Consider the following 27,373-nt stretch of genomic DNA (forward strand, 5'->3'; position numbering starts at 1 on the left):
AATGTAACAATCAAAGGATTCTCGTAAAATGGATAATGTAACAATCAAAGGATTCTTGTAAAATGGATAATGTAACAATCATGTTGTTGATGATCACTTCAACCCACTTGCCGAACCACCAGAAGTTGAAATGGGAGATTCCTGTAAAACAAATAATGTAAACAGTCAATGGATTCCTGTAAAATAAATAATGAAAACATTCAAAGTCAATGCGGATTTTCCACCTCAACAGATTAAATCATACAAATAGAAGAAGAGGAAGAAGAAGAATGGGAAGGACCACAGTGAATGACAGACATACCGGCATACTTCTCGTCAAAGTCCTGGTCACCCGGAACTACTCTCAAAAACTGCTTCCGGTGACCCGTGGCGAGTGTCGCAGCGCCAGCTATGAACCAACAGTCTCCTGCAATGACAAACAGCCTTTATTAACATACGTACTCGTCCAATCGGAACTACGAAACCGTTATCGATAATCAAAATCCTATCTCTGCACAATGCAGTCTAGAGGGCAATTGACAAAATAATGGCGGTTTCAAGTCCGTCACTTCATATAAAACGTTAGCCGTGATTTCGAAAATTGTTCCAGAGTTGGAAAGAAAAGAAATATGTACATGGAAAGTAAAAATGCGCTACAAAACATAGAGATATCGCCGGATACCTAACAGCACTCATTGAAGTATTAACAATCATATGTTTAAAAAAAATAAAAATAAAAACCCGAAAAAAACGAAGACACCCCCCCCCCCCCCCCACCCCACAAAAAACAAAAAACCCCAACAAAACCCCTCATATCCTTTAGCTGTTAAATAGCGGCGGGGATGGGGGGTGGGGGATATGCCACATAGAACATTTAAAAAAAAGAAGAAGTTTCATTGCGTTGGCTACTAATGACGAAATTGTTTCTTTGCTCAATTTTAAAACGGTGCGTGACACAGCTTTCTACGACTACGACAGTCCAGTTGCCAGTCTGAGCGCTCTTACAACTCGATTCTCGTCGTATAACCCATTACTTGCCAGTCTGAGCGCTCTTACAACTCGATTCTCGTCGTATAACCCATTAGTTGTTAATCTGAGCGCTCTTACAACTCGATTCTCGTCGTATAACCCATTAGTTGTTAATCTGAGCGCTCTTACAACTCGATTCTCGTCGTATAACCCATTAGTTGTTAGTCTGAGCGCTCTTACAACTCGATTCTCGTCGTATAACCCATTAGTTGCCAGTCTGAGCGCTCTTACAACTCGATTCTCGTCGTATAACCCATTAGTTGTTAATCTGAGCGCTCTTACAACTCGATTCTCGTCGTATAACCCATTAGTTGTTAATCTGAGCGCTCTTACAACTCGAGTCTCGTCGTATAACCCATTAGTTGTTAATCTGAGCGCTCTTACAACTCGATTCTACTCGTATAACCCATTAGTTGTTAATCTGAGGGCTCTTACAACTCGATTCTACTCGTATAACCCATTAGTTGTTAGTCTGAGCGCTCTTACAACTCGATTCTCGTCGTATAACCCATTAGTTGTTAGTCTGAGCGCTCTTACAACTCGATTCTCGTCGTATAACCCATTAGTTGTTAATCTGAGCGCTCTTACAACTCGATTCTCGTCGTATAACCCATTAGTTGTTAATCTGAGCGCTCTTACAACTCGATTCTCGTCGTATAACCCATTAGTTGTTAATCTGAGCGCTCTTACAACTCGATTCTACTCGTATAACCCATTAGTTGTTAGTCTGAGGGCTCTTACAACTCGATTCTACTCGTATAACCCATTAGTTGTTAGTCTGAGCGCTCTTACAACTCGATTCTCGTCGTATAACCCATTAGTTGTTAGTCTGAGCGCTCTTACAACTCGATTCTCGTCGTATAACCCATTAGTTGTTAATCTGAGCGCTCTTACAACTCGATTCTCGTCGTATAACCCATTAGTTGTTAGTCTGAGCGCTCTTACAACTCGATTCTCGTCGTATAACCCATTAGTTGTTAGTCTGAGCGCTCTTACAACTCGATTCTCGTCGTATAACCCATTAGTTGTTAGTCTGAGCGCTCTTACAACTCGATTCTCGTCGTATAACCCATTAGTTGTTAATCTGAAAGCTCTTACAACTCGATTCTCGTCGTATAACCCATTAGTTGCTAGTCTGAGCGCTCCCGTCATAAGTCGAGAGTTGGGAAAATTACAACGCAACCGTCGAGTTGGCCAACTTGTTCGTGAGAGTTGGCAGTCTGAGAATTATGCGTCACAGACAAACCAAATTCTGGTTAACTTATACGTCACGGTGTAATCGATTTCGATCGTGCTATTTTTCAATGGTAAGTATAGGATTGGCGACCTGGGTCACGGTGTAATCGATTTCGATCGTGCTATTGTTCAATGGTAAGTATAGGATTGGCGACCTGGGTCACGGTGTAATCGATTTCGATCGTGCTATTGTTCAATGGTAAGTATAGGAATGGCGACCTGGATCACAGTGTAATCGTTTTCGATCGTGCTATTGTTCAATGGTAAGTATAGGATTGGCGACCTGGGTCACGGTGTAATCGATTTCGATCGTGCTATTGCTCAATGGTAAGTATAGGAATGGCGACCTGGGTCACGGTGTAATCGATTTCGATCGTGCTATTGCTCAGTGGTAAGTATAGGAATGGCGACCTGGGTCACGGTGTAATCGATTTCGATCGTGCTATTGTTGAATGGTAAGTATAGGATTGGCGACCTGGGTCACGGTGTATTTCGATCGTGCTATTGTTCAATGGTAAGTATAGGAATGGCGACCTGGGTCACGGTGTAATCGATTTCGATCGTGCTATTGTTCAATGGTAAGTATAGGATTGGCGACCTGGGTCACGGTGTAATCGATTTCGATCGTGCTATTGTTGAATGGTAAGTATAGGAATGGCGACCTGGGTCACGGTGTAATCGATTTCGATCGTGCTATTGTTGAATGGTAAGTATAGGATTGCCGACCTGGGTCACGGTGTATTTCGATCGTGCTATTGTTGAATGGTAAGTATAGGAATGGCGACCTGGGTCACGGTGTAATCGATTTCGATCGTGCTATTGCTCAATGGTAAGTATAGGAATGGCGACCTGGGTCACGGTGTAATCGATTTCGATCGTGCTATTGCTCAGTGGTAAGTATAGGAATGGCGACCTGGGTCACGGTGTAATCGATTTCGATCGTGCTATTGTTGAATGGTAAGTATAGGATTGGCGACCTGGGTCACGGTGTATTTCGATCGTGCTATTGTTCAATGGTAAGTATAGGAATGGCGACCTGGGTCACGGTGTAATCGATTTCGATCGTGCTATTGTTCAATGGTAAGTATAGGATTGGCGACCTGGGTCACGGTGTATTTTGATCGTGCTATTGTTCAATGGTAAGTATAGGAATGGCGACCTGGGTCACGGTGTATTTCGATCGTGCTATTGTTCAATGGTAAGTATAGGAATGGCGACCTGGGTCACGGTGTATTTCGATCGTGCTATTGTTCAATGGTAAGTATAGGATTGGCGACCTGGGTCACGGTGTATTTCAATCGTGCTATTGTTCAATGGTAAGTATAGGAATGGCGACCTGGGTCACGGTGTATTTCGATCGTGCTATTGTTCAATGGTAAGTATAGGAATGGCGACCTGGGTCACGGTGTATTTCGATCGTGCTATTGTTCAATGGTAAGTATAGGATTGGCGACCTGGGTCACGGTGTATTTCGATCGTGCTATTGTTCAATGGTAAGTATAGGATTGGCGACCTGGGTCACGGTGTATTTCGATCGTGCTATTGTTCAATGGTAAGTATAGGAATGGCGACCTGGGTCACGGTGTAATCGATTTCGATCGTGCTATTGTTCAATGGTAAGTATAGGATTGGCGACCTGGGTCACGGTGTAATCGATTTCGATCGTGCTATTGTTGAATGGTAAGTATAGGAATGGCGACCTGGGTCACGGTGTAATCGATTTCGATCGTGCTATTGTTGAATGGTAAGTATAGGATTGCCGACCTGGGTCACGGTGTATTTCGATCGTGCTATTGTTGAATGGTAAGTATAGGAATGGCGACCTGGGTCACGGTGTAATCGATTTCGATCGTGCTATTGCTCAATGGTAAGTATAGGAATGGCGACCTGGGTCACGGTGTAATCGATTTCGATCGTGCTATTGCTCAGTGGTAAGTATAGGAATGGCGACCTGGGTCACGGTGTAATCGATTTCGATCGTGCTATTGTTGAATGGTAAGTATAGGATTGGCGACCTGGGTCACGGTGTATTTCGATCGTGCTATTGTTCAATGGTAAGTATAGGAATGGCGACCTGGGTCACGGTGTAATCGATTTCGATCGTGCTATTGTTCAATGGTAAGTATAGGATTGGCGACCTGGGTCACGGTGTATTTTGATCGTGCTATTGTTCAATGGTAAGTATAGGAATGGCGACCTGGGTCACGGTGTATTTCGATCGTGCTATTGTTCAATGGTAAGTATAGGAATGGCGACCTGGGTCACGGTGTATTTCGATCGTGCTATTGTTCAATGGTAAGTATAGGATTGGCGACCTGGGTCACGGTGTATTTCAATCGTGCTATTGTTCAATGGTAAGTATAGGAATGGCGACCTGGGTCACGGTGTATTTCGATCGTGCTATTGTTCAATGGTAAGTATAGGAATGGCGACCTGGGTCACGGTGTATTTCGATCGTGCTATTGTTCAATGGTAAGTATAGGATTGGCGACCTGGGTCACGGTGTATTTCGATCGTGCTATTGTTCAATGGTAAGTATAGGATTGGCGACCTGGGTCACGGTGTATTTCGATCGTGCTATTGTTCAATGGTAAGTATAGGAATGGCGTCCTGGGTCACGGTGTAATCGATTTCGATCGTGCTATTGTTCAATGGTAAGTATAGGATTGGCGACCTGGGTCACGGTGTATTTTGATCGTGCTATTGTTCAATGGTAAGTATAGGAATGGCGACCTGGGTCACGGTGTATTTCGATCGTGCTATTGTTCAATGGTAAGTATAGGAATGGCGACCTGGGTCCGGGCTTATAAAACTTTTAGCGTCCAGACTCGGTCTCTAATGACGTCACACACAAACAATTTGTATGGCGTTGTCATGACATTAGTGTTTCAGACTCTGTTAGAGTCTAACCGGCCTCGGTGGCGTCGTGGCAGGCCATCGGTCTACAGGCTGGTAGGTACTGGGTTCGGATCCCAGTCGAGGCATGGGATTTTTAATCGAGATACCGACTCCAAACCCTGAGTGAGTGCTCTGCAAGGCTCAATGGGTAGGTGTAAACCACTTGCACCGACCAGTGATCCATAACTGGTTCAACAAAGGCCATGGTTTGTGCTATCCTGCCTGTGGGAAGCGCAAATAAAAGATCCCTTGCTGCCTGTCGAAAAAAGAGTAGCCTATGTGGCGACAGCGGGTTTCTTCTTTAAAACTGTCAAAATTACCATATGTTTGACGTCCAATAGCCGATGATAAGATAAAAAATCAATGTGCTCTAGTGGCGTCGTTAAATAAAACAAACTTTACTGTTAGAGTCTCGATTCTAGACTCTAAGGCCCATATTTATAAAGGTGTTTTAACGTAAAATCGTGTTTCAAAAAGATAAAACAGTGTTTTAAGAAAAATCTATATTTACAAATATGTTTTAACTTTAAAGCACTGCTACTAAAACATGTTTTTACATCCACATTTATAAAAAGCACTGCTACTAAAACATGTTTTTACATCCACATTTATAAAAGTATTTTAATGTTAAAACATGTTTTAAAGTATCCTAAACCACGTTTTAGTTAAAACAATGAAGAGCTTCGTCTAACTCAATCACGTGTTTGGACTCGGTCGCTTCAACATTTTGGGACATGAAACATGGACGTACTCCAATAACTACAACATCTTCAACGTGTTCAGGATATCAACTACAACCGTGCAATGAGACGAGAGCGTGTTTTCAGAGAGCGTGTTTTTAGAGAGCGTGTTTTCAGAGAGCGTGTTTTTAGAGATCGTAACAATCCATTTGACCGTTTGTCTGATGAATGTTCGAATGCGATTTCGTCTGAGCAAAAATACAGTTTGCGTTGTAAATGACATGGTGCGGGCAGACATAGAACAGCCAACACGTAGGAATCATGCAGTCCCTTGCGAACTTCAAGTCTTACTTGCATTGCGGTTGTATGCAACTTGTATGTTTTATGTTCTCGCCAGCTTTCAGGGAAAAATATGGGTGGTGAACAGTGAGGGCTCAGAGAAAAAACATAATAAAACAGTCTTTAAAAGATTGTCATTTCGTTCGTTCCCTTATTTCGTCCTTTAATCAGTCCAAGAGTAAAAAAACAATTCGTGGCGATCTACGCATATATCCCGAGGTACATTCCCCTTCCCCACATCCGACATATATTTCGTAAGACCAGCGCATTCCTGATATTGCATATATGTGTACACTTTAACACGGTACTCTAAAACAATGTTTTAAGTGAAACAGTGTTTTTTCTTAAAACAGTTTTTATGATATCGATTTAAAATGTGTTTTAGGTTAGAACATGTTTTAGTTAAAATATGTTTTACCTAAAACGCCTTTATAAATATGAGCCTAAACGTTTTATAAGCACAAGGCCTGGTCATCACCTAGGTGTAGCCTGCTGAATGTTATCACACATATATGTGTTATTAGTATGTTTTACAAATGTTATCACACATATATGTGTTATTAGTATGTGTTATAAATATTATCACACATATATGTGTTATTAGTATGTGTTATAAATGTTATCACACATATATGTGTTATTAGTATGTGTTATAAATGTTATCACACATATATGTGTTATTAGTATGTTTTAAGAATGTTATCACACATGTATGTGTTGTTAGTATGTGTTATAAATGTTATCACACATATATGTGTTATTAGTATGTGTTGTAAATGGTATCACACATATATGTGTTATTAGTATGTGTTGTAAATGTTATCACACATATATGTTATTAGTGTGTGTTGTAAATGTTATCACACATATATGTGTTATTAGTATGTGTTGTAAATGTTATCACACATATATGTGTTATTAGTATTTGTTAAAAATGTTATCACACATATATGTGTTATTAGTATGTGTTATAAATGTTATGACACATATATGTGTTATTAGTGTGTGTTGTGAACATTAGCCAATCATGTTCTCACCAATGGATATGTAAAACATTTTTCTTTTAGTACATACGAAAATACTGAAGGTAAAATTCGGTTTGGGCTACCACAAACATTACGACAACAACAAACATCTGTTTTATACAGACACTGATATTGTAAACAAAACATATCTCTAATATGTCATGTTTAGGTCAGTTCATACTTTGATTGCCCAACTCATGCGCAAACGAAAATTATTATTTTTATCAGGTAATCGAAAATGCGTTGAACGAAAGCGGATTAAACTTTAACATGAACTGTGTTAAAACCACACTGACTTTACTTACAAGATGAAGATTAGGTTTGAACAGAAGCAGGACTGGGCGAGTCGACTACTCGTCGACAAGAAGCGGCGGTGACGTATACACTATACATCTAGCTTTAGTTATGAAAACTCGGGACAGTCCCTTTAATATTTTTGCACTCACCCATGAGACGGGTTCACGTTTTTGAAACTTAACACCCTAAACACTTGCATATTTTGTTACTATAAAAAAACAAATACAGCAATGGTTGTCTATGCTATGTGTTGTTGGTGTTTGTCACACTGCTAACTGAAGAGGTCGAATTTCGCCGCGAGATTTAAATGGAATTTTAAAATATAAGTAGGCTAGGCCCAGTAGGTTGCACTATTTCCATAGGCGACCATATTAACGTGTGTGCTTAAAAACACTATATAGGCCTATGCAATATATCAACCAAACTATGACCCATAAATATCAGTACTACAACCCCTACCTCAAAGTACGCACAAAATTTGAGTACTTTTTTTGTACAGGTACCCCATACATATTTCAACCACAAGGCTACTTGACACAGTGGTACTAGATGAAATAAAACTGCACATATGTTGCCCAGATAAAACAATTTTTCTTGTTGGGACAATCAACACACTCGCATTTATCACTAATCACAAGACGTGTGGTGTTAACTTCTCTATCAAAAGAAAGGTGCACCTCGAACTTTGACGCAGCCGGAAGTTACCTAATATGTCAAATATTTGTTATCAGCGAACTCCAAAATGATAAATGTAATGACACATCACCATCAAACATAGGGATATTGTTGTGTTAGAGTGAGAATGTTTCCCTACCCTGTGGTAGGCAGCCATTCCGTGTTTTCGCTATACAGTTATCTCTGGCGACAGAGAGCGACCAAAACCCAGATGTCTGTCTAGTTCTAGAACGGTAGAGTGCTCGGGCTAGCGATATAGCCGGTAGCAACCATTCCGTGTTTTCGCTATACAGTTATCTCTGGCGACAGAGAGCGACTAAAACCCAGATGTCTGTCTAGTTCTAGAACGGTAGAGTGCTCGGGCTAGAAAGGGATATAGCCGGTAGCAACCATTCCGTGTTTTCGCTATACAGTTATCTCTGGCGACAGAGAGCGACTAAAACCCAGATGTCTGTCTAGTTCTAGAACGGTAGAGTGCTCGGGCTAGAAAGGGATATAGCCGGTAGCAACCATTCCGTGTTTTCGCTATACAGTTATCTCTGGCGACAGAGAGCGACCAAAACCCAGATGTCTGTCTAGTTCTAGAACGGTAGAGTGCTCGGGCTAGAAAGGGATATAGCCGGTAGCAACCATTCCGTGTTTTCGCTATACAGTTATCTCTGGCGACAGAGAGCGACTAAAACCCAGATGTCTGTCTAGTTCTAGAACGGTAGAGTGCTCGGGCTAGAAAGGGATATAGCCGGTAGCAACCATTCCGTGTTTTCGCTCTACAGTTATCTCTGGCGTGAGAGAGCGACTAAAACCCAGATGTCTGTCTAGTTCTAGAACGGTAGAGTGCTCGGGCTAGAAAGGGATATAGCCGGTAGCAACCATTCCGTGTTTTCGCTATACAGTTATCTCTGGCGACAGAGAGCGACTAAAACCCAGATGTCTGTCTAGTTCTAGAACGGTAGAGTGCTCGGGCTAGAAAGGGATATAGCCGGTAGCAACCATTCCGTGTTTTCGCTATACAGTTATCTCTGGCGACAGAGAGCGACTAAAACCCAGATGTCTGTCTAGTTCTAGAACGGTAGAGTGCTCGGGCTAGAAAGGGATATAGCCGGTAGCAACCATTCCGTGTTTTCGCTATACAGTTATCTCTGGCGACAGAGAGCGACTAAAACCCAGATGTCTGTCTAGTTCTAGAACGGTAGAGTGCTCGGGCTAGAAAGGGATATAGCCGGTAGCAACCATTCCGTGTTTTCGCTATACAGTTATCTCTGGCGACAGAGAGCGACCAAAACCCAGATGTCTGTCTAGTTCTAGAACGGTAGAGTGCTCGGGCTAGAAAGGGATATAGCCGGTAGCAACCATTCCGTTTTTTCGCTATACAGTTATCTCTGGCGACAGAGAGCGACTAAAACCCAGATGTATGTCTAGTTCTAGAACGGTAGAGTTCGGGCTAGAAGGGTTATAGACCTGTTTAACAATTATGTTGAAAGACGATAACGTTTAGTCAATTACTCAGAAAATGTATTAAATAAAAGAAAATTAGCTTTCGCAAAGAGACATAGAAATATAAAATCAGACAAACTGTATTTATTTGAACATCATTTGTCGTGTAAAATAAGATAACGTATTTTATGAATAACCCGTTTAGAAATGTGTATGTTCGTAAATATAAGAAACCTCGTGACTTGCAAAATAAAATCAGACACTGAATTTAACTGAGACATCATTTGTTAGTATAAGTAAGAAGAGAAGTTTAATACACAATGAAATGTGTGACTGTCACGTCATTAAATGATGTTTAGGGGTCCATACACGAAAATCTGAATATTGTCAGTAACTGAACTGAACTGAACTAAACTTTATTTACACTCTGGCCGTATATTAACGGCATATGAGATACACTGTAAAAATATAATTAAATAAATAAATGACAAGATGGCACATTCGTCATAATAATGTACATCAGATAAAACAAGTGTATATCTATGGATTCATACTTGCATTTGAAGGCATACATTGCATATACAAATAAAATTTAATTGTAAAAACTAATTTCAGCCCTGGGACTTAAGAATATGCATAATTTGTTTACAGAAAACTGCTAGCTTTCTGAGAACACCAGTTATTTTTACTGTCAAATAGCATTCTAAATTTATAAACATTTGGTCTAGACTGGCAACACTTTGGCAGAAGTTTTGTTCTTTCATCTTTAAAAAAAAGGACAACACATTATATAATGAAATTCATCACCAATTTCTTTATTTGTACACAGAAAGCATGTTCTATTTGTTAAAGTTATTTTTTTCCATCTGCCTTTTTCAATGGGAAGATAATGATTTGAGAGTCGAAAATGTAATAGTGGTAACCAATATTTTTTCTCTAAATTTGTTAAATATATCTCGAACACAATATTTGACTTAAACAGTCTGTAACAAGATGCTTTAGATGAGTTAACAATTTCATTGTTTGTAAGAAATGATCCTGTAATCTTAAAATAATTCTTTGTTTTAATAGATTTACATCTGGTAGCTGGTTACACTGTGCAGTCCATACATTACTATATCCAACGTCATCCAAAACAGATTTGATAAACTTTAACTATTTATGATCACATATTCCATTTTTATAATCATTCAGCAATAATTCATATATCAAGAATGATAACTTTGTGTGTTTTCCAGTTATTAGTTTAAACCAAAAAGTTATCATTCTTAATTTGACATCAAGGGAGACTGGGTAACGCCCCAGTTCTCCATATAGCATATTCACAGGCGTTGACTTCTTAACTGACAACAGAAACTTCATGAATTTATTTTGTAACGTTTCTAAATAAGACAAGTTTTCAAAACCCCAAATCTCGCAACCATATAACAAAATAGGTTGTACCATACAATCAAACAATTTCAAAAGGACTTGTACAGAAAGGTCATACCGTCAATGGTATAACGTCGACTCATGCACTGAACGTGACTGATGTGGTGGTGGTAGCGTCATGGTGTGGGTAGGAATTCACGACTTGTGACAAAACAACCTCATTTTGATCATTCATGGGAATCTGAATGCTCAGCATTACAGTGACGAAAACATCACACCAGTTGATACAGCAGCATCCAGGCGTTTGGTTTCAACGGGACATGCACGTAACGTGCCTGGACACATTTGGCAATGCATGTTGACAGAGGTATAACGTCGGCTCATGCTTCTGATGAGGTGATAGATATCTGGATTAGTGACAGAGATTCATTCACGATTTAAATCATGTTTAACGTTTTGGACGTTGTGATTATGCGCGTGGTTTTCTCGTACCCTACGACCCAACAAATCCCATACCTGTACAACAATGGGGAACAAGTCAGGCGATCTTGCAAGCCAGTTTAGTGTCTCAATATTGTTCCTCTGAAGAAGTCCATTCGTTAGGCTGACTGAATGCTGGCGTGCATTGTCCTGTTAAAACAAAACGCCTGGATGCTGCTGCATCAAAGAAATGACAACTGGTGTGGTGATTTCGTCACTGTATGTTGAGTATTCAGATTCCCATGAATGATGAAAATGACGTTGTTATGTCTGGTGTTGTGAATTCCTACCCACACCAAGACGCTAGTACCACCACATCAGTCACGTTCAGTGCATGAGGCGACGTTGTGCCACTGTCAATGCCCAGTGTACTTAGACACGTTACTGACAATATTCAGATTTCGTGTATGAACCCCCAAGCACCATTTAACAATATAACAGTCACACATTTCATTTTGTGTTGAAAATCTCTTGTTACTTATACTGACAAATGATGCCTCAAATCCAGTGTCTGGTTTCTTTTTGTAAGTCACGAGTTTTCTTTTATTTGAGCACATTTACCAAATTGCTAAGCTTTTTTGGCTAAGTATATTAGAATAATATATTTCGGAACTGAACAATACATTTTTCAGTTTTATAATATTAGGCTATGCTGCCAGTCTAAACTAAAAAACAAATGAACGTTCGTTTGTTTCAACATATGAACAAAAGCCAGCAGTACAAACGGTCACAGATCTATTTGTCGTAAACATCTTTTCTTTAATGTTACCAATCTGCCAAGAGATTTTCGAAGCTATCTTAGCGCTACAATACTGTAACACCATCGGATGTTATAACATCGCTATGACACGCGCCCTAGCCTGTAACGGTTTTACAATATCATAGCTGCCCCAAGTTCAGCCAGCACACGTTTCGCTAACGTTCGCGAACTATTCTGACTGATTCCCGAACTGATCATTCGGTTTACCGTGTAGCGTAAAAAACAGTTTAGCGAACGTTAGCAATTGATTGAACGTACCCCCGCTCTCCGTGTTTCTTGTTATTTATTTCTATCACATAATCTACAATAATTAATCGTACCTAGAGATCCTTGGGCCAGATCGCTTCTCCGCGCCCCCTGGACAATGAACCGGGGGTTCTGCACAATGTCCTGCAAATAAAACACACAGTTTAGTGTTAGTTTCGTTCTTACATCAATTAAGGTTCAATCGGACAGACCAAGGCCCGTGCTTATAAAACGTTTAGAGTCCAGACTATCACAAATGAAAAAAAGAGAGTGAAGTTTGTTTTATTTAACGACGCCACTAGAGCACATTTATTTTTTATCTTACCATCGGCTATTGAACGTGAAACATATGGTCATTCTGAAACTGTTTTTTTTAGAGGAAACTCGCTGTCGCCACATATGCTACTCTTTTACGACCGGCAGCAAGGGACCTTTTATTTGCGCTTCCCACAGGCATGATAGCACAAACCATGGCCTTTGTTGAACCAGATATGGATCACTGGTTGGTGCAAGTGGTTTACACCTACCCGTTGAGCCTTGTGGAGCACTCACTCAGGGTTTGGAGTCGGTATCTGGATTAAAAATCCCATGCCTCGACTGGGATCCGAACCCAGTACCTACCAGCCTGTAGACCGATGGCCTAACCATGACACCACCGAGGCCGATCTCACAAACATGTATCTCGTGAGGGGAGGGACGTAGCCCAGTGGTAAAGCGCTCGCTTGATGCGCGGTCGATCTAGGATCGATGTGCGTTCGGTTTAGGATCAATCTACGTAGGTGGGCCATTGAGCTATTTCTCGTTCCAGCCAGTGCACCACGACTGGTATATATCAAAAGTAGTGGTATGTGTTATCCTGTCTGTGGGATGGTGCATATAAAATACCCCTTGCTATTAATGGAAAAATGTAGCGGGTTTCCTCTCTAAGACTATACAGGCCCGTAAGTACGACTTTGGGAGTGTGTGTGTGTGTGTGGGGGGGGGGGGGGGGGGGGGGTACTGACAGATCGGGTACAAACTTTATATCGGAATTTGGTTACAATGGCAAATATTAATATGTAAAACAAAGGGCTCACAAGTGTGGGGGGGGGGGGGGGGGGCATGTGCCAAATGTTTGACATCCAATAGCCGATGATTAATAAATCAATTTTCTCTAGTGGTGTCGTTTAAAAAAAAAACCGGTATGTCGTGATATGGCCCTATAATAAATATATTATAATATTATATACAACACTGCCAGCCCATTTTGACAACGACAATGTAATAAATAAAGAACATGTATGCAGTTGACGTTGATTATTTAAAGGGCCTGTCCTACGTTTGCAGTTCATTATTTAAAGGGCCTGTCCTACGTTTGCTGCAGTTGATTATTTAAAGGGCCTGTCCTACGTTTGCAGCTACTACAAGTTGTTTTCTAACAAAAGTCTTTTTGTAAAACAAAACATAGAGCCTATTATTCAATAACGTCTTTGAACACAGTTATGAAAAGAAAACCATGGACAAGTTCAGCCAGACTGGTTAGGACACCTTTCACTAGACTGGTTTATGCGCTTAACATCAAACTCGCATACCCTAGTTTCAACCCGTAAAACTGGACACTAAGTTTGATTAATTTACAAAACTGTAACACATTTAGATAACGTTACAACAGAGTGATATAAGAACAGAGTCTATGACGATAAAACGGAGAAATACCCTTTAAAAAAGACTAAAACTCGACTCCATATCCGTTACCTTTCAGACGCACGTGCGTTTTTAAAAAATATGAAAAAAACAAACATTTTGTGGTATTAGAAACACCATGATAACGAGAAACACTTCGCTTGTACGGAAATGGATAATCTAAAGAATGAAATATAAGTAATGTTTGATTTCAGTGATCATAAACGACTCTAATAGCGAAAAATATGCCTTAGTGTTTAAAAACTAGGGTATGCCCTTTAAACCAAATGACCACATCGAGGTCCAGTCCAATCGTTCGCGAACATTAGCGTCGCTAAACATGGACAGTTGAGTTTATGAGCTCATATCACCCTATATACCACTGGGGTAGCCGTAGCCGTGTCGGTGGTGGTGATGGTGGGGGGCATGCCTACCACCACATCTCTTTCCACCCCCTCAACACCTTTTAAGTTTGCCTATCGTTCTATAGCACGGGTAAAAGCGGGAATTAACAGACTTGTAAAGACTGTTGTTCCCCGAGTCTCCAGGACCTCCATCACCAATGTGTGTAAGCCCCACCCCACCCCAATGTAAAATACTGGCAACGCCGAAGCTACAGACTGGATTACTGACTACTGAGCCAGGTTCAGGAGGGCGAGCGATCGCGCTCGCTGGCTAGACTGGGTTTTTTTACGCCGAACGTCAGATATGACAGATGATAGAAGATGATGGTACCCGTCAAATTATTCGCGAATGCTTAACCTCTGAACACGCCCCATGCGTAGCCACTTTTTTCTTCTTCTTCTTCTTTCACTTTTATTTCCTTTTTTCACCAGCTTTATAGTTTAATCTGTCGCCCCATGATGCGTCTAATTGACAGTGTGGGTGGCCCTTTCTCAGTGTGTCCCTCCCTCCTCCGTCCCCCCCCCCCATGAAATACTGGTTACGTCAATGATACTGGTGTTGTTTGTGAAAGAGATAAAAATAATTGTATATTTTTCATAAGCAGACGACAGTATAATACTAGTAAGACGAACTCGAGGGTTTATAAAGTATGCTAAACTGCTGAACCGGCGCCGCTCGTATGCAGTAGGGCCCACACGTTCTGTGCACTCTTTTATCAAGGGAGATAGAAATAGGGAACCCTGTCTAAGGTCAAGGACCATTGTGATAGTGTCAACAGAAAACACAACAAAACCCACTCGTTTATGGTGCGTCATGTCTCTCTTATCGGCTTCTAGATCCTAGTCAGTAAAGTTTGTTTTATTTAACGACGCCGCTAGAGCACATTGATTTTTTTATCTTATCATCGGCTATTGGACGTCAAAGATATGGTCATTCTGACACTGTTTTTAGAGGAAACCCGCTGTCGCCACATAGGCTACTCTTTTTACGACAGGCAGCAAGGGATCTTTTATTTGCGCTTCCCACAGGCAGGATAGCACAAACCATGGCCTTTGTTGAACCAGTTATGGATCACTGGTCGGTGCAAGTGGTTTACACCTACCCATTGAGCCTTGCGGAGCACTCACTCAGGGTTTGGAGTCGGTATCTCGATTAAAAATCCCATGCCTCGACTGGGATCCGAACCCAGTACCTACCAGCCTGTAGACCGATGGCCTGCCACGACGCCACCGAGGCCGGTAGATCCTAGTCAGAGCCGTGACACACATGCGGCAACATATGTCACACACAGGGCGGGGTCAAGGGGAGGGTACGTACACAGGCGCCTGTGCAGACGGATGTGTGGGTCGATTCACCACGTCACCTCTGCTCAAACCGAACTTTATTTCTTTCTCTTTTTTTTTTTCTTTTTAAAAAACCCCAAAAACATTCCAGAGGAGCCTTCATGATTGGAAACCCCTAGAAACTAAACTAATATAAAATAAATAAAGGGAAAGAAGGAAGGAACGAAATGTTTTATTTAACGACGCACTCAACACATTTTATTTACGGGTATATGGCGTCAGACATGTGGTTAAGTACCACGCATATATATAGAGAGGAAACCCGCTGTCGCCCCTTCATGGGTTACTCTTTTTGATTAGCAGCAAGTGATCTTTTATATTCACCATCCCACAGACAGGATAGTACATACCACGGCCTTTGTTACACCAGTTGTGGAGCACTGGATGCGACGAGAAATAGCCCAATGGGGCCACCGACGGGGATCGATCCTAAACTGACCGCGTATCAAATGAGCGCTTTACCACTAGGCTACGTCCCGCCCCTAAAGGGAAAGAAAGCTTTCAATAAAGTCGTAAGAGATAAAAGATAAATAAACAACCTCCAGTTCCCCCTCCCCCCCCCCCCCCCCCCCTCTCCCCTCCATGAGAATGTTTGTGAACCTCCCTGAGATTCGCCGCTTACTGGACTATCAGTTAATACTAGCACTATTATAGTTCGGATCACCGTCACGCGTCGCTGACTTCATACATTCATCCGTTTGCTGCCTGCCTGTCCTCTATTATTCTCTCCATCACATTGTCACACAGACGGGCAGCCTAGGAGTAGGACAGGGCTGAGCGATATGTTGGTGTTTGAATTATTTCATGGATGAGAACAGGTTTCTCTGTCGCGAATTTGATTTCAAAAGACTCATTTCTAATACTCCATAACGATTATACAAAGCTTGTTATACTAGACTTTATCATGTCATTTAGTAGGCCATATGATACCGTTGGTAATTTTTATCGCCGATTTCATTTGAAAAATAATATTTATTTTTAATACTCTATAACAATTACACAAACCCTGCTATGCTAGACTTTATAATGTCATTTAGTGTATGATACAATTTCTAATTTTCAATCGCCCATTTCATTTGAAAAAAGATTTATTTTTAATACTATGCAACAATTATACAACCTTTTTATGCTAGACTTTATAATGTTATTTAGTATATGATACGATTTGTAATTTTACCCAACACAGAAAAGGAAGGAAGGAATGTTTAATTTAACGACGCACTCAACACATTTTTATTATGGTTATAATGAGAGAGGCAACTCGATACCGACACGCGATGGGTCACTCTTTTCGATTAGCAGCAAGAAATATTTCATATGCAAAATCCCACAGACAGGATAGTATATACAACGGCCTTTGGTATACCAGTTGTCGAGGACTGGCTTGAATAAGAAATAACCCAATAGTCCCATTGACGGGTGTCACGGGGATCCTATAATACCCGTAACTGAATGAAACACGATTGTCCAAATATCTCTCCTAACTGTATATTTATTAGATCTCTCTGTAACAGGCAGTTATACCCGCTGGCTCGTCTAGGTATGATCAGAGATAAGATCTTATATAAAGTATATATTATTATAGCACGTTTAGTTCACTAGAAAACATAACAAAAACACAATACACTTTGGAATCTGTATTAACCTACGCTGACAAATGTACTGCCGCAGTAGTTAATTAACAACAACAAATACTAACAACCCAGAACTGATCACTTAATTAGTTAATCTCCAGGTGTCTAGTTTACACAATATGCTAATCACTTCACCGTGACACAACACCCACACGTGTGATAATTGAGAAACGCTTCCAGGAGAACTTAATTAATAAAGGAATTACAACTCTATTCCTAACTGGTTAATTTTTAATTAACCCTTACTACTCATTCAGTAACGTGTGATAAAGGAGAAACGCTGCCAGGGGAACTTAATTAATAAAGGAATTACAACTCTATTCCTAACTGGTTAATTGTTATTTAACCCTTAACTACTCATTCAGTAACCTAGTAACACAGAATTAATACTGGTACCTATCACAATAAAGACACTAACCTACAGTTTACCTAGGTCCTCTAGGATGACTGGCTAAGCTTTATATATTTATTTAGACAGCGAGCCTACAGTTTACTGCGTCAGATGACCGGCAGCACCGTCTAAATAATATTGGTATAATACAGTATTAAAATATTTAAAGTCACATCAATCACATCAAGGTTATACAACAGAGCAGAAATAATATATAATTACCACGTCCGGGCTGAACTCATATATTTCGTTCAGTGGACGACGTCCGTTTCCCCTGCAGCCTTCCTATGTTTCTCCCCGATATCTCTAAAACCCTAGCTATTTATCATAAAAACCTAATATCGCCTGGGGGTACATCGCGGCTCCGAATCCCTACAAGTGCTATTTCCACAGCGACCAAGCGGTATTTTTTTCTCTCAGATGGTCAGACTTAATGTCGCCAGTTCGCTAGAGATTCCATGGTCGCGCGGAGTTATTACGTAACTACTGGCCACATGGCCTCCGCACCTAGGCTGGGTGTGTATTATGAACTGCACACGGCCGTCGCGCAGAGGTATCACGTAACAAAGTACCCACCTGGGCTTAAGTGCATATTGGAACTGCACCCGGCCCTCTAAAACAATTAATATCGCCACAGGCGAAAACAAAATTAAGAGCATGTTCCGTCAAAACGGGAATCGATCCATGACCGAGACAGTATTAGAAAAGCGCTTTACCATTGAAATACGTTCTGCCACTTATCCTAAACTTGTCAAAATTAAACAATCAAACGAATGATTTTACATACAAATAGTTTACTATATAAACAAACTAATAGCTAAATACAGACATACATATATATATATATATATATATATATATATATATATATATATATATATATATATATATATATATATATATATATATATATATACTCTTCAAAAGAAGAAACGCAAAACCACATTGTCGTAACATTTGGAGAATTGATTTAATTATTGAATGGTGAGTCCGATAATTACCAAATGTTGCAGGATTGTTCACAATTCACTCTAGTCCATTGTGAGCAAGTGATAGGACACACCACCAAGGTCAAGGTCATCTGGAGTCAATACCGGATGTGGCCTCCGCGTGTGTTGACAACTGCCTGGCACCGCCTGCCCATTGAAGCAACCAGAGTACGGATGACGTCCCGGGGGATGGTGGCCCACTCGGCCTGCAAGGCTGCTGCCAGCTCGGGCAGGGTCTGGGGCTGTGGTTGTCGCTGTCGGAGGCGTCGGTCCAACTCGTCCCATAGATGCTCAATTGGGTTCAAATCCGGTGATATCGATGGCCAAGGAAGGACATTAATGTTGTTGTTCTGTAGGAAAGCCGTTGTGAGACGTGCTGTGTGAGGCCTGGCGTTGTCATGTTGGAACACTGCGTTGGCGTTGGCCATAACTGGAACGATGTGTGGCCGGAGGATCTGGTCAATGTAGCCCTGTGCATTCAGGTTGCCCTGCACGTGGACCAGGTCAGTTCTGCCAGTGTGTGAGATGGCTGCCCACACCATGACACTACTCCCGCCGAATCTGTCCACTTCCTGCACGCAGTTTGCCGCATAACGTTCACCACGACGCCTATACAAGCGACATCTTCCATCATGACGTCGGAGCAGAAATCGGGACTCGTCACTGAACCACACCTGTCTCCATCGCAGTTGAGGCCATTGTCGATGAATCTGGCACCACTGCAGTCGGAGTCGACGGTGTTGTGGTGTTAAGATGACACCTCGAACTGGACGTCTGGCACGAATTCCTACCTCACGTAGGCGGTTCCGTACGGTCTGGTCGGATATCCTGCGCAAACCTGGTATTGCTGCGGCTGTGGAGGTGGCAGTAGTCAATCGTTCCCGAAGGTGGCGTACCCGGATGTAGCGGTCCTGCCCGGGGGTAGTGACCCGTGGTCGACCGGATCTAGGGAGGTCACGTGTTGATCCATGTTGCTGGTAACGGTCCCACAGTCTGGAGATGGTGCTTGGGGACACATGGAATGCCCTGGCAACGGCCGTTCTGGATTCGCCTGCGTCTAGTCGGCCGATGGCATTGTTTTTCTGCGGTTCACTGAGACGTGGCATGTCCTGGATTGTCAACTGTCGGCCAGATACAGAGGCCAGGCAAGCGAACACCCTGCACTTTTATACTGTCGGTGTTCATGTTGCACGTGCAGACAACGCACGTGCAGTGGTGACATGGTTTGCACGTGGCTGCGTTTTTGCGAATATTCACATTTTGGAACTTTATTGTACAGTAGCTGCGTTTTATCGAATGTAACCGTGGGAATGTGTTTGGGACATGCAGTGACCTTATATTCACAAAGCATGAACCGGTAGGAAACATAAAATCGGAGTTATAACCCATTTGTACCCTTTTGCGTTTCTTTTTTTGAAGAGTATATATATATATATATATATGTTAATACTACAAAAACACGGAATACGATATTTACGGAAATATTATTCCACATTTTTCAGCTACGATACGTGAAACAAAATAGATTTTAATCATTTAACGTAAAAAAATCAACAATTTGGATGTAAAACAAATCCATTCTAGTAAACAAAGGTGAAACATACTACAGTAAATAGGAAAACGTGCGACGTTTCTAAGTGCGTTCAGGCGCATGCGTTTGCAAAAAGTATCGTAATGCGCATGTGTAGTTCACCATTTTTCATTTTTAAGACAACTACATGCACAAATATTGTTTCTTAATTATGCACAGTTGCCGAATACTTAATTTATTCTTTTTTTTTTTTTTAAGGAAAAATTCAATTTGTCAAGCGTTCTGGTCCGGTCCGCGTTTACACATCGCTCACGCTTGATGTCAATACTGATAGGCATTACGTCCATACCTGCGCATAGTTTGTAAAATATAATGTTTTTTTAATGAATTGATTCTAAATTAACAAAATTTATATACTCAAAATTATTTACCACTGTTATGAATGTATTATGAATACTATTCACTACAATAGAGGCACAAAAATGTATATACCTTTTGCAGATCAAATATAATAATTGAAAACAAATTCTAACAACAGGGGTCCTAAAAATCATAAACATTTAATTTTTTGGCCTTGTTGATCTGGCACGTGTGAGGTCAAGTGACACGCACCGAAAGTTAATTCGTCGTTCTCCATTTTAAGTCAATTTCTACGAGTCATGTGGATCCGATATCGGTAATTTTAAGGAATAAACAAAAACGACTTAGTTAAAGTAATGGTTTTAGTGGTTTGTAAAGTTTTGTATTTAGATACTTACTTTTCTGAACTTTATTGTTTATGAAAATGTTCCTTAACTGTGAAGAGAAACCTCATAAATCGGATGTTCATTGCGCGAACCGGGCACGAGAAAACAAAGTGAACGGAATTTGAAGCATAACGTAGTTAGGGACGTTGACGATACATATGCACATATATATTTTATTGATTATTATTCACAATATACATATATTTTCTTTATTATTACTGACTTCCCCCCTCATATCTCAGTACACGTGTAGACAAACAACAACTGGTAATCGTTCACTGCAGCGTATACTATAGACCGTCCTGTGCATAGCCGTGCTGTGTAGGGACGTCCTGTACAGAGCCGTCATAACTATATATATTTTTAATACTCACACACGTACACGTTATATATATATATATACTTTTTCGAGTATTACCAAAATATACATATATTTTCTTCATATACAAAATATATATTTATTCCCTTTGCTGTTAATGTTTTTTTTACACCATATCTAAGTATATAAAATACTAAACCGCCCTGTGTAGGAACGTCCTGTACAGAGCCGTCATCACTATATATATTTTTTAATACTATTATCCACAATATACATATATTTTCTTTATTATTACTACTTTACTGACTTCTCCCCCCTCCCCATATCTCAGTACACGTGTAGACAAACGTCAACTGGTAACGACTGGTAACCGTTCACTGCAGTGTATACTATAGACCGTCCTGTGCAGAACCGTGCTGTATAGGAACGTCATGTACAGAGCCGATAAGGTTTTGGTGATGATGATGATGATAACTAGTTTAACGTGCCCATATACCACTAGGGTTTCGAACACGCCCATCCCGAGTCCGACCTCCGATAAGATCGGTGGCCTGACTCGGGATGGAGGGGGGGGGGGGGGTGAAAATGGGCAGAATTTTGAAAATAGCAATTAGTAAAAAAGTTAATAGAATAAATAAAAACAAGAAAAAGGTTACAAGCCAAAAATAAAAAAGAATTGAATGCTCGGCCGAATATTTATATAATTTGGAGCATTTTAGAAGGACAGTCCAAAATTAAATAAGAGAAAGAAGAGAGGATCGGACTATTTAATAATATTAAAAAAAAAAAAGTAATTTCGACATGAAATTTTGAACGCAGATCTAAAAGTTTAAAGTCCGATCGACATGTCCACGCGAGTGGCCTTGTTAAGGTCGTTTGGGTGCACAGCTTAAAGGGACGAGATGGGTTGCATCCCGTCAAGAAAACCCTTAGATTGACAGTCGATAGACGTTGAAGGTGTAGTGCTGTGCTGAAATACAGATCTTGAGAAGCCGGATCCGTCTGAACGAGACTAGGGTATAAGTCCAGTCGTCATGGGTTGGTATAGTGGTGCGAACGGGCCCGACTCCGGAGGATACGAATTGGTAAAGCAAGGTAAAGTCTAGAAAAAGAGTAGTAGGGGCAGACCCCGCTTCCTATTTCTTCTTAGAGTGGGGCGGTCAATCTTCCAGTGCTGCTAGGACAGGCTCGGACATGTAGAGACTAAACGCGAACAACCGTGGCGTTCTGCAGAATGGCCGTCATACAAGTCACGAAAAAAACAAGTCGACAGTCAGACGGAGACATGACGTGGAGGCAAGAAATCTCGCTAAAAAAGAATCCAACCTGGTGGTGCAGGCTGTCGAAACGAGAAGCGTTCCAGCGTTCAATCAGTTCCAATGGCCGCATACATCCCAGTAGAAAACTTCATTTCGCTGAAAAAAACAACGAAATGAAGGACCCCCAAGTCGAGCACACGAAAGCACGTGCAGTGTGCACAAGCGAAACAAACACGTCTTACCGCGTGGAGCTCCAGACTGGGAATGTAAAGTTTTGGTCTGTTATGATCGTGGTATAACAAAGAATGACAAAGCAATGAAAAAATACAGCTACCGTGTGAGTTTGTTGGACCCTGACGAGTGACACGCTACCTGTTTTTTTATCTCCCCTGTTCTGAGCTAAGACGCCCATCTTGGTGAAAGACCGTGGTATGTGCTTTCCTGTCTGTGTAAAAGTGTATATAACAGATCTCTTGCTGTTAATAGGAAATATAGCGGGTTAAAGTATAAGTATCACAGGTAAGTGTGTTAAAGTATAAGTATCACAGGTAAGTGTGTTAAAGTATAAGTATCACAGGTAAGTGTGTTAAAGTATAAGTATCACAGGTAAGTATGTTAAAGTATAAGTATCACAGGTAAGTATGTTAAAGTATAAGTATCACAGGTAAGTGTATTAAAGTACAAGTATCACAGGTAAGTGTGTTAAAGTATAAGTATCACAGGTAAGTGTGTTAAAGTATAAGTATCACAGGTAAGTGTGTTAAAGTATAAGTATCACAGGTAAGTGTATTAAAGTATAAGTATATATCACAGGTAAGTGTATTAAAGTATAAGTATCACAGGTAAATGTATTAAAGTATAAGTATATATCACAGGTAAGTGTGTTAAAGTATAAGTATCACAGGTAAGTGTATTAAAGTATAAGTATCACAGGTAAGTGTATTAAAGTATAAGTATATATCACAGGTAAGTGTATTAAAGTATAAGTATCACAGGTAAGTGTATTAAAGTATAAGTATATATCACAGGTAAGTGTGTTAAAGTATAAGTATCACAGGTAAGTGTATTAAAGTATAAGTATCACAGGTAAGTATGTTAAAGTATAAGTATATATCACAGGTAAGTGTGTTAAAGTATAAGTATATATCACAGGTAAGTGTATTAAAGTATAAGTATATATCACAGGTAAGTGTGTTAAAGTATAAGTATCACAGGTAAGTGTATTAAAGTATAAGTATATATCACAGGTAAGTGTATTAAAGTATAAGTATATATCACAGGTAAGTGTATTAAAGTATATATCACAGGTAAGTGTGTTAAAGTATAAGTATCACAGGTAAGTGTGTTAAAGTATAAGTATCACAGGTAAGTGTATTAAAGTATAAATATCACAGGTAAGTGTATTAAAGTATAAGTATCACAGGTAAGTGTGTTAAAGTATAAGTATCACAGGTAAGTGTATTAAAGTATAAATATCACAGGTAAGTGTATTAAAGTATAAATATCACAGGTAAGTGTGTTAAAGTATAAATATCACAGGTAAGTGTGTTAAAGTATAAGTATCACAGGTAAGTGTGTTAAAGTATAAGTATCACAGGTAAGTGTGTTAAAGTATAAGTATCACAGGTAAGTGTGTTAAAGTATAAATATCACAGGTAAGTGTATTAAAGTATAAGTATATATCACAGGTAAGTGTATTAAAGTATAAGTATATATCACAGGTAAGTGTATTAAAGTATATATCACAGGTAAGTGTGTTAAAGTATAAGTATCACAGGTAAGTGTGTTAAAGTATAAGTATCACAGGTAAAGTGTGTAGTAAAGTATAAGTATCACAGGTAAGTGTGTTAAAGTATAAGTATATATCACAGGTAAGTGTATCACAGGTAAGTGTGTTAGTATAAGTATCACAGGTAAGTGTGTTAAAGTATAAGTATCACAGGTAAGTGTGTTAAAGTATAAGTATATATCACAGGTAAGTGTATTAAAGTATAAGTATCACAGGTAAGTGTGTTAAAGTATAAGTATATATCACAGGTAAGTGTGTTAAAGTATAAGTATATATCACAGGTAAGTGTGTTAAAGTATAAGTATCACAGGTGAGTATGTTAAAGTATAAGTATATATCACAGGTAAGTATATTAAAGTATAAGTATCACAGGTAAGTATGTTAAAGTATAAGTATCACAGGTAAGTGTGTTAAAGTATAAGTATCACAGGTAAGTGTGTTAAAGTATAAGTATATATCACAGGTAAGTGTATTAAAGTATAAGTATCACAGGTAAGTCTGTTAAAGTATAAATATCACAGGTAAGTGTGTCAAAGTATAAGTATCACAGGTAAGTGTGTTAAAGTATAAGTATCACAGGTAAGTGTGTTAAAGTATAAGTATATATCACAGGTAAGTGTATTAAAGTATAAGTATCACAGGTAAGTGTGTTAAAGTATAAGTATATATCACAGGTAAGTGTGTTAAAGTATAAGTATATATCACAGGTAAGTGTGTTAAAGTATAAGTATCACAGGTGAGTATGTTAAAGTATAAGTATATATCACAGGTAAGTATATTAAAGTATAAGTATCACAGGTAAGTATGTTAAAGTATACGTATCACAGGTAAGTATGTTAAAGTATAAGTATCACAGGTAAGTATGTTAAAGTATAAGTATCACAGGTGAGTATGTTAAAGTAAAAGTATCACAGGTAAGTATGTTAAAGTATAAGTATCACAGGTAAGTGTGTTAAAGTATAAGTATCACAGGTAAGTATGTTAAAGTATAAGTATCACAGGTAAGTGTGTTAAAGTATAAGTATCACAGGTAAGTGTGTTAAAGTATAAGTATCACAGGTGAGTATGTTAAAGTATAAGTATCACAGGTAAGTATGTTAAAGTATAAGTATCACAGGTAAGTATGTTAAAGTACAAGTATCACAGGTAAGTATGTTAAAGTATAAGTATCACAGGTAAGTGTGTTAAAGTAAAAGTATCACAGGTGAGTATGTTAAAGTATAAGTATCACAGGTGAGTATGTTAAAGTATAAGTATCACAGGTGAGTATGTTAAAGTATAAGTATCACAGGTAAGTGTATTAAAGTAAAAGTATCACAGGTAAGTATGTTAAAGTATAAGTATCACAGGTAAGTATATTAAAGTATAAGTATCACAGGTGAGTATGTTAAAGTAAAAGTATCACAGGTAAGTATGTTAAAGTATAAGTATCACAGGTGAGTATGTTAAAGTAAAAGTATCACAGGTAAATATGTTAAAGTATAAGTATCACAGGTAAGTATATTAGAGTATAAGTATCACAGGTAAGTATATTAAAGTATAAGTATCACAGGTAAGTATATTAAAGTATAAGTATCACAGGTAAGTGTATTAAAGTACAAGTATCACAGGTAAGTATATTAAAGTACAAGTATCACAGGTAAGTGTATTAAAGTACAAGTATCACAGGTAAGTATATTAAAGTACAAGTATCACAGGTAAGTGTATTAAAGTACAAGTATCACAGGTAAGTATATTAAAGTACAAGTATCACAGGTAAGTATATTAAAGTACAAGTATCACAGGTAAGTATATTAAAGTACAAGTATCACAGGTAAGTATATTAAAGTATAAGTATCACAGGTAAGTATGTTAAAGTATAAGTATCACAGGTAAGTATATTAAAGTATAAGTATCACAGGTAAGTATATTAAAGTATAAGTATATATCACAGGTAAGTGTGTTAAAGTATAAGTATCACAGGTAAGTATGTTGGTAAGTATGTTAAATTTTCAAATACAAAATCAGTATCTCGTAAAAACTTCAAGATAAGTTGAGGATGGAATTGAAGTGATTCCATCACATGTTGTCTACCAAACACTAGCATGTCTTTTCAACACCGTTATGAAGAAAACGTACGTCAGAGCTGTATTTTATCTTAAAGGTATTCTTTGCTAGACTTACCCTGGGTCGTTTCCACACGATCCGTCCTATCCTGGAGGGGATACGTCCATTGTAGTACAAACTTTTTACGTCCGGAGGGAACTCGGGGTCAACGAAGAGAGACCGAGCTCTCACGAGGTCGTCCCGAAGTTGGTCGAAGTCCTTAGTACGAACGAAACCGGACATAATTCCGTGAATGCTACTTTTCAGTGTGGTTCATTAGTGGATCCTACACCACGATGCTGCTGAAACCTGTGAATATATTAAAATACATGATGATTTCTCCTTATTTTCACCGGGTCCAAACCCAACAACCAAGGCCCCGTTCCACGAAGCAATCTTAGCACTAAGATCACCTTAAGTGCATAACTACTCTATGCATTTAAGGTGATCGTAGCGCTAAGATCGCTTCGTGGAACGGGGCCCAGGTCATTACAAACTTTAAATATGTTAGGGTGTGTGATAGTTTTAGTGTTAGGCCATTTAGATATATTCAAGTGCCTTTTGTTTCTTTCTTTTTAATTTTTTTCTTTTCTATTTTACATTTTTACTGGGTTGTCCTTTTCACGAGTGGGTTCGTCACAAAAATATGTCCTGGATCCGCACCAGAATTCAGACCTTAAAACTACGTCATTTATAGCGTTTAGTGAAAAACTGAAACAGACAGAAAGGTTTTCAAATACATGTATAGTCTATAAATGAATTACTGTTAAG

The 27,373-nt window shown here is 39.5% G+C and overlaps 1 protein-coding gene across 2 annotated transcripts in view; it reads right to left on the minus strand.

Moving 5' to 3' along the window:
* LOC121386313 (calpain-9-like) overlaps positions 1–27,373 on the minus strand; it is a 79,833-nt gene that overhangs the window by 42,636 nt on the left and 9,824 nt on the right. For both annotated transcript variants that reach the window (XM_041517177.1, XM_041517174.1), the window contains exons 2-4: positions 26,681–26,911; positions 12,524–12,593; positions 302–406 (exon numbers count right to left, since the gene is read on the minus strand). In XM_041517177.1, the coding sequence (XP_041373111.1) occupies positions 302–406; positions 12,524–12,593; positions 26,681–26,845 (340 nt within the window). In that variant the 5' untranslated portion in view covers positions 26,846–26,911. The remainder of the gene's footprint in view (positions 1–301; positions 407–12,523; positions 12,594–26,680; positions 26,912–27,373) is intronic.

Source organism: Gigantopelta aegis, chromosome 12 (assembly GCF_016097555.1).
Source record: "Gigantopelta aegis isolate Gae_Host chromosome 12, Gae_host_genome, whole genome shotgun sequence".
Lineage (NCBI taxonomy): Eukaryota > Metazoa > Mollusca > Gastropoda > Neomphalida > Peltospiridae > Gigantopelta > Gigantopelta aegis.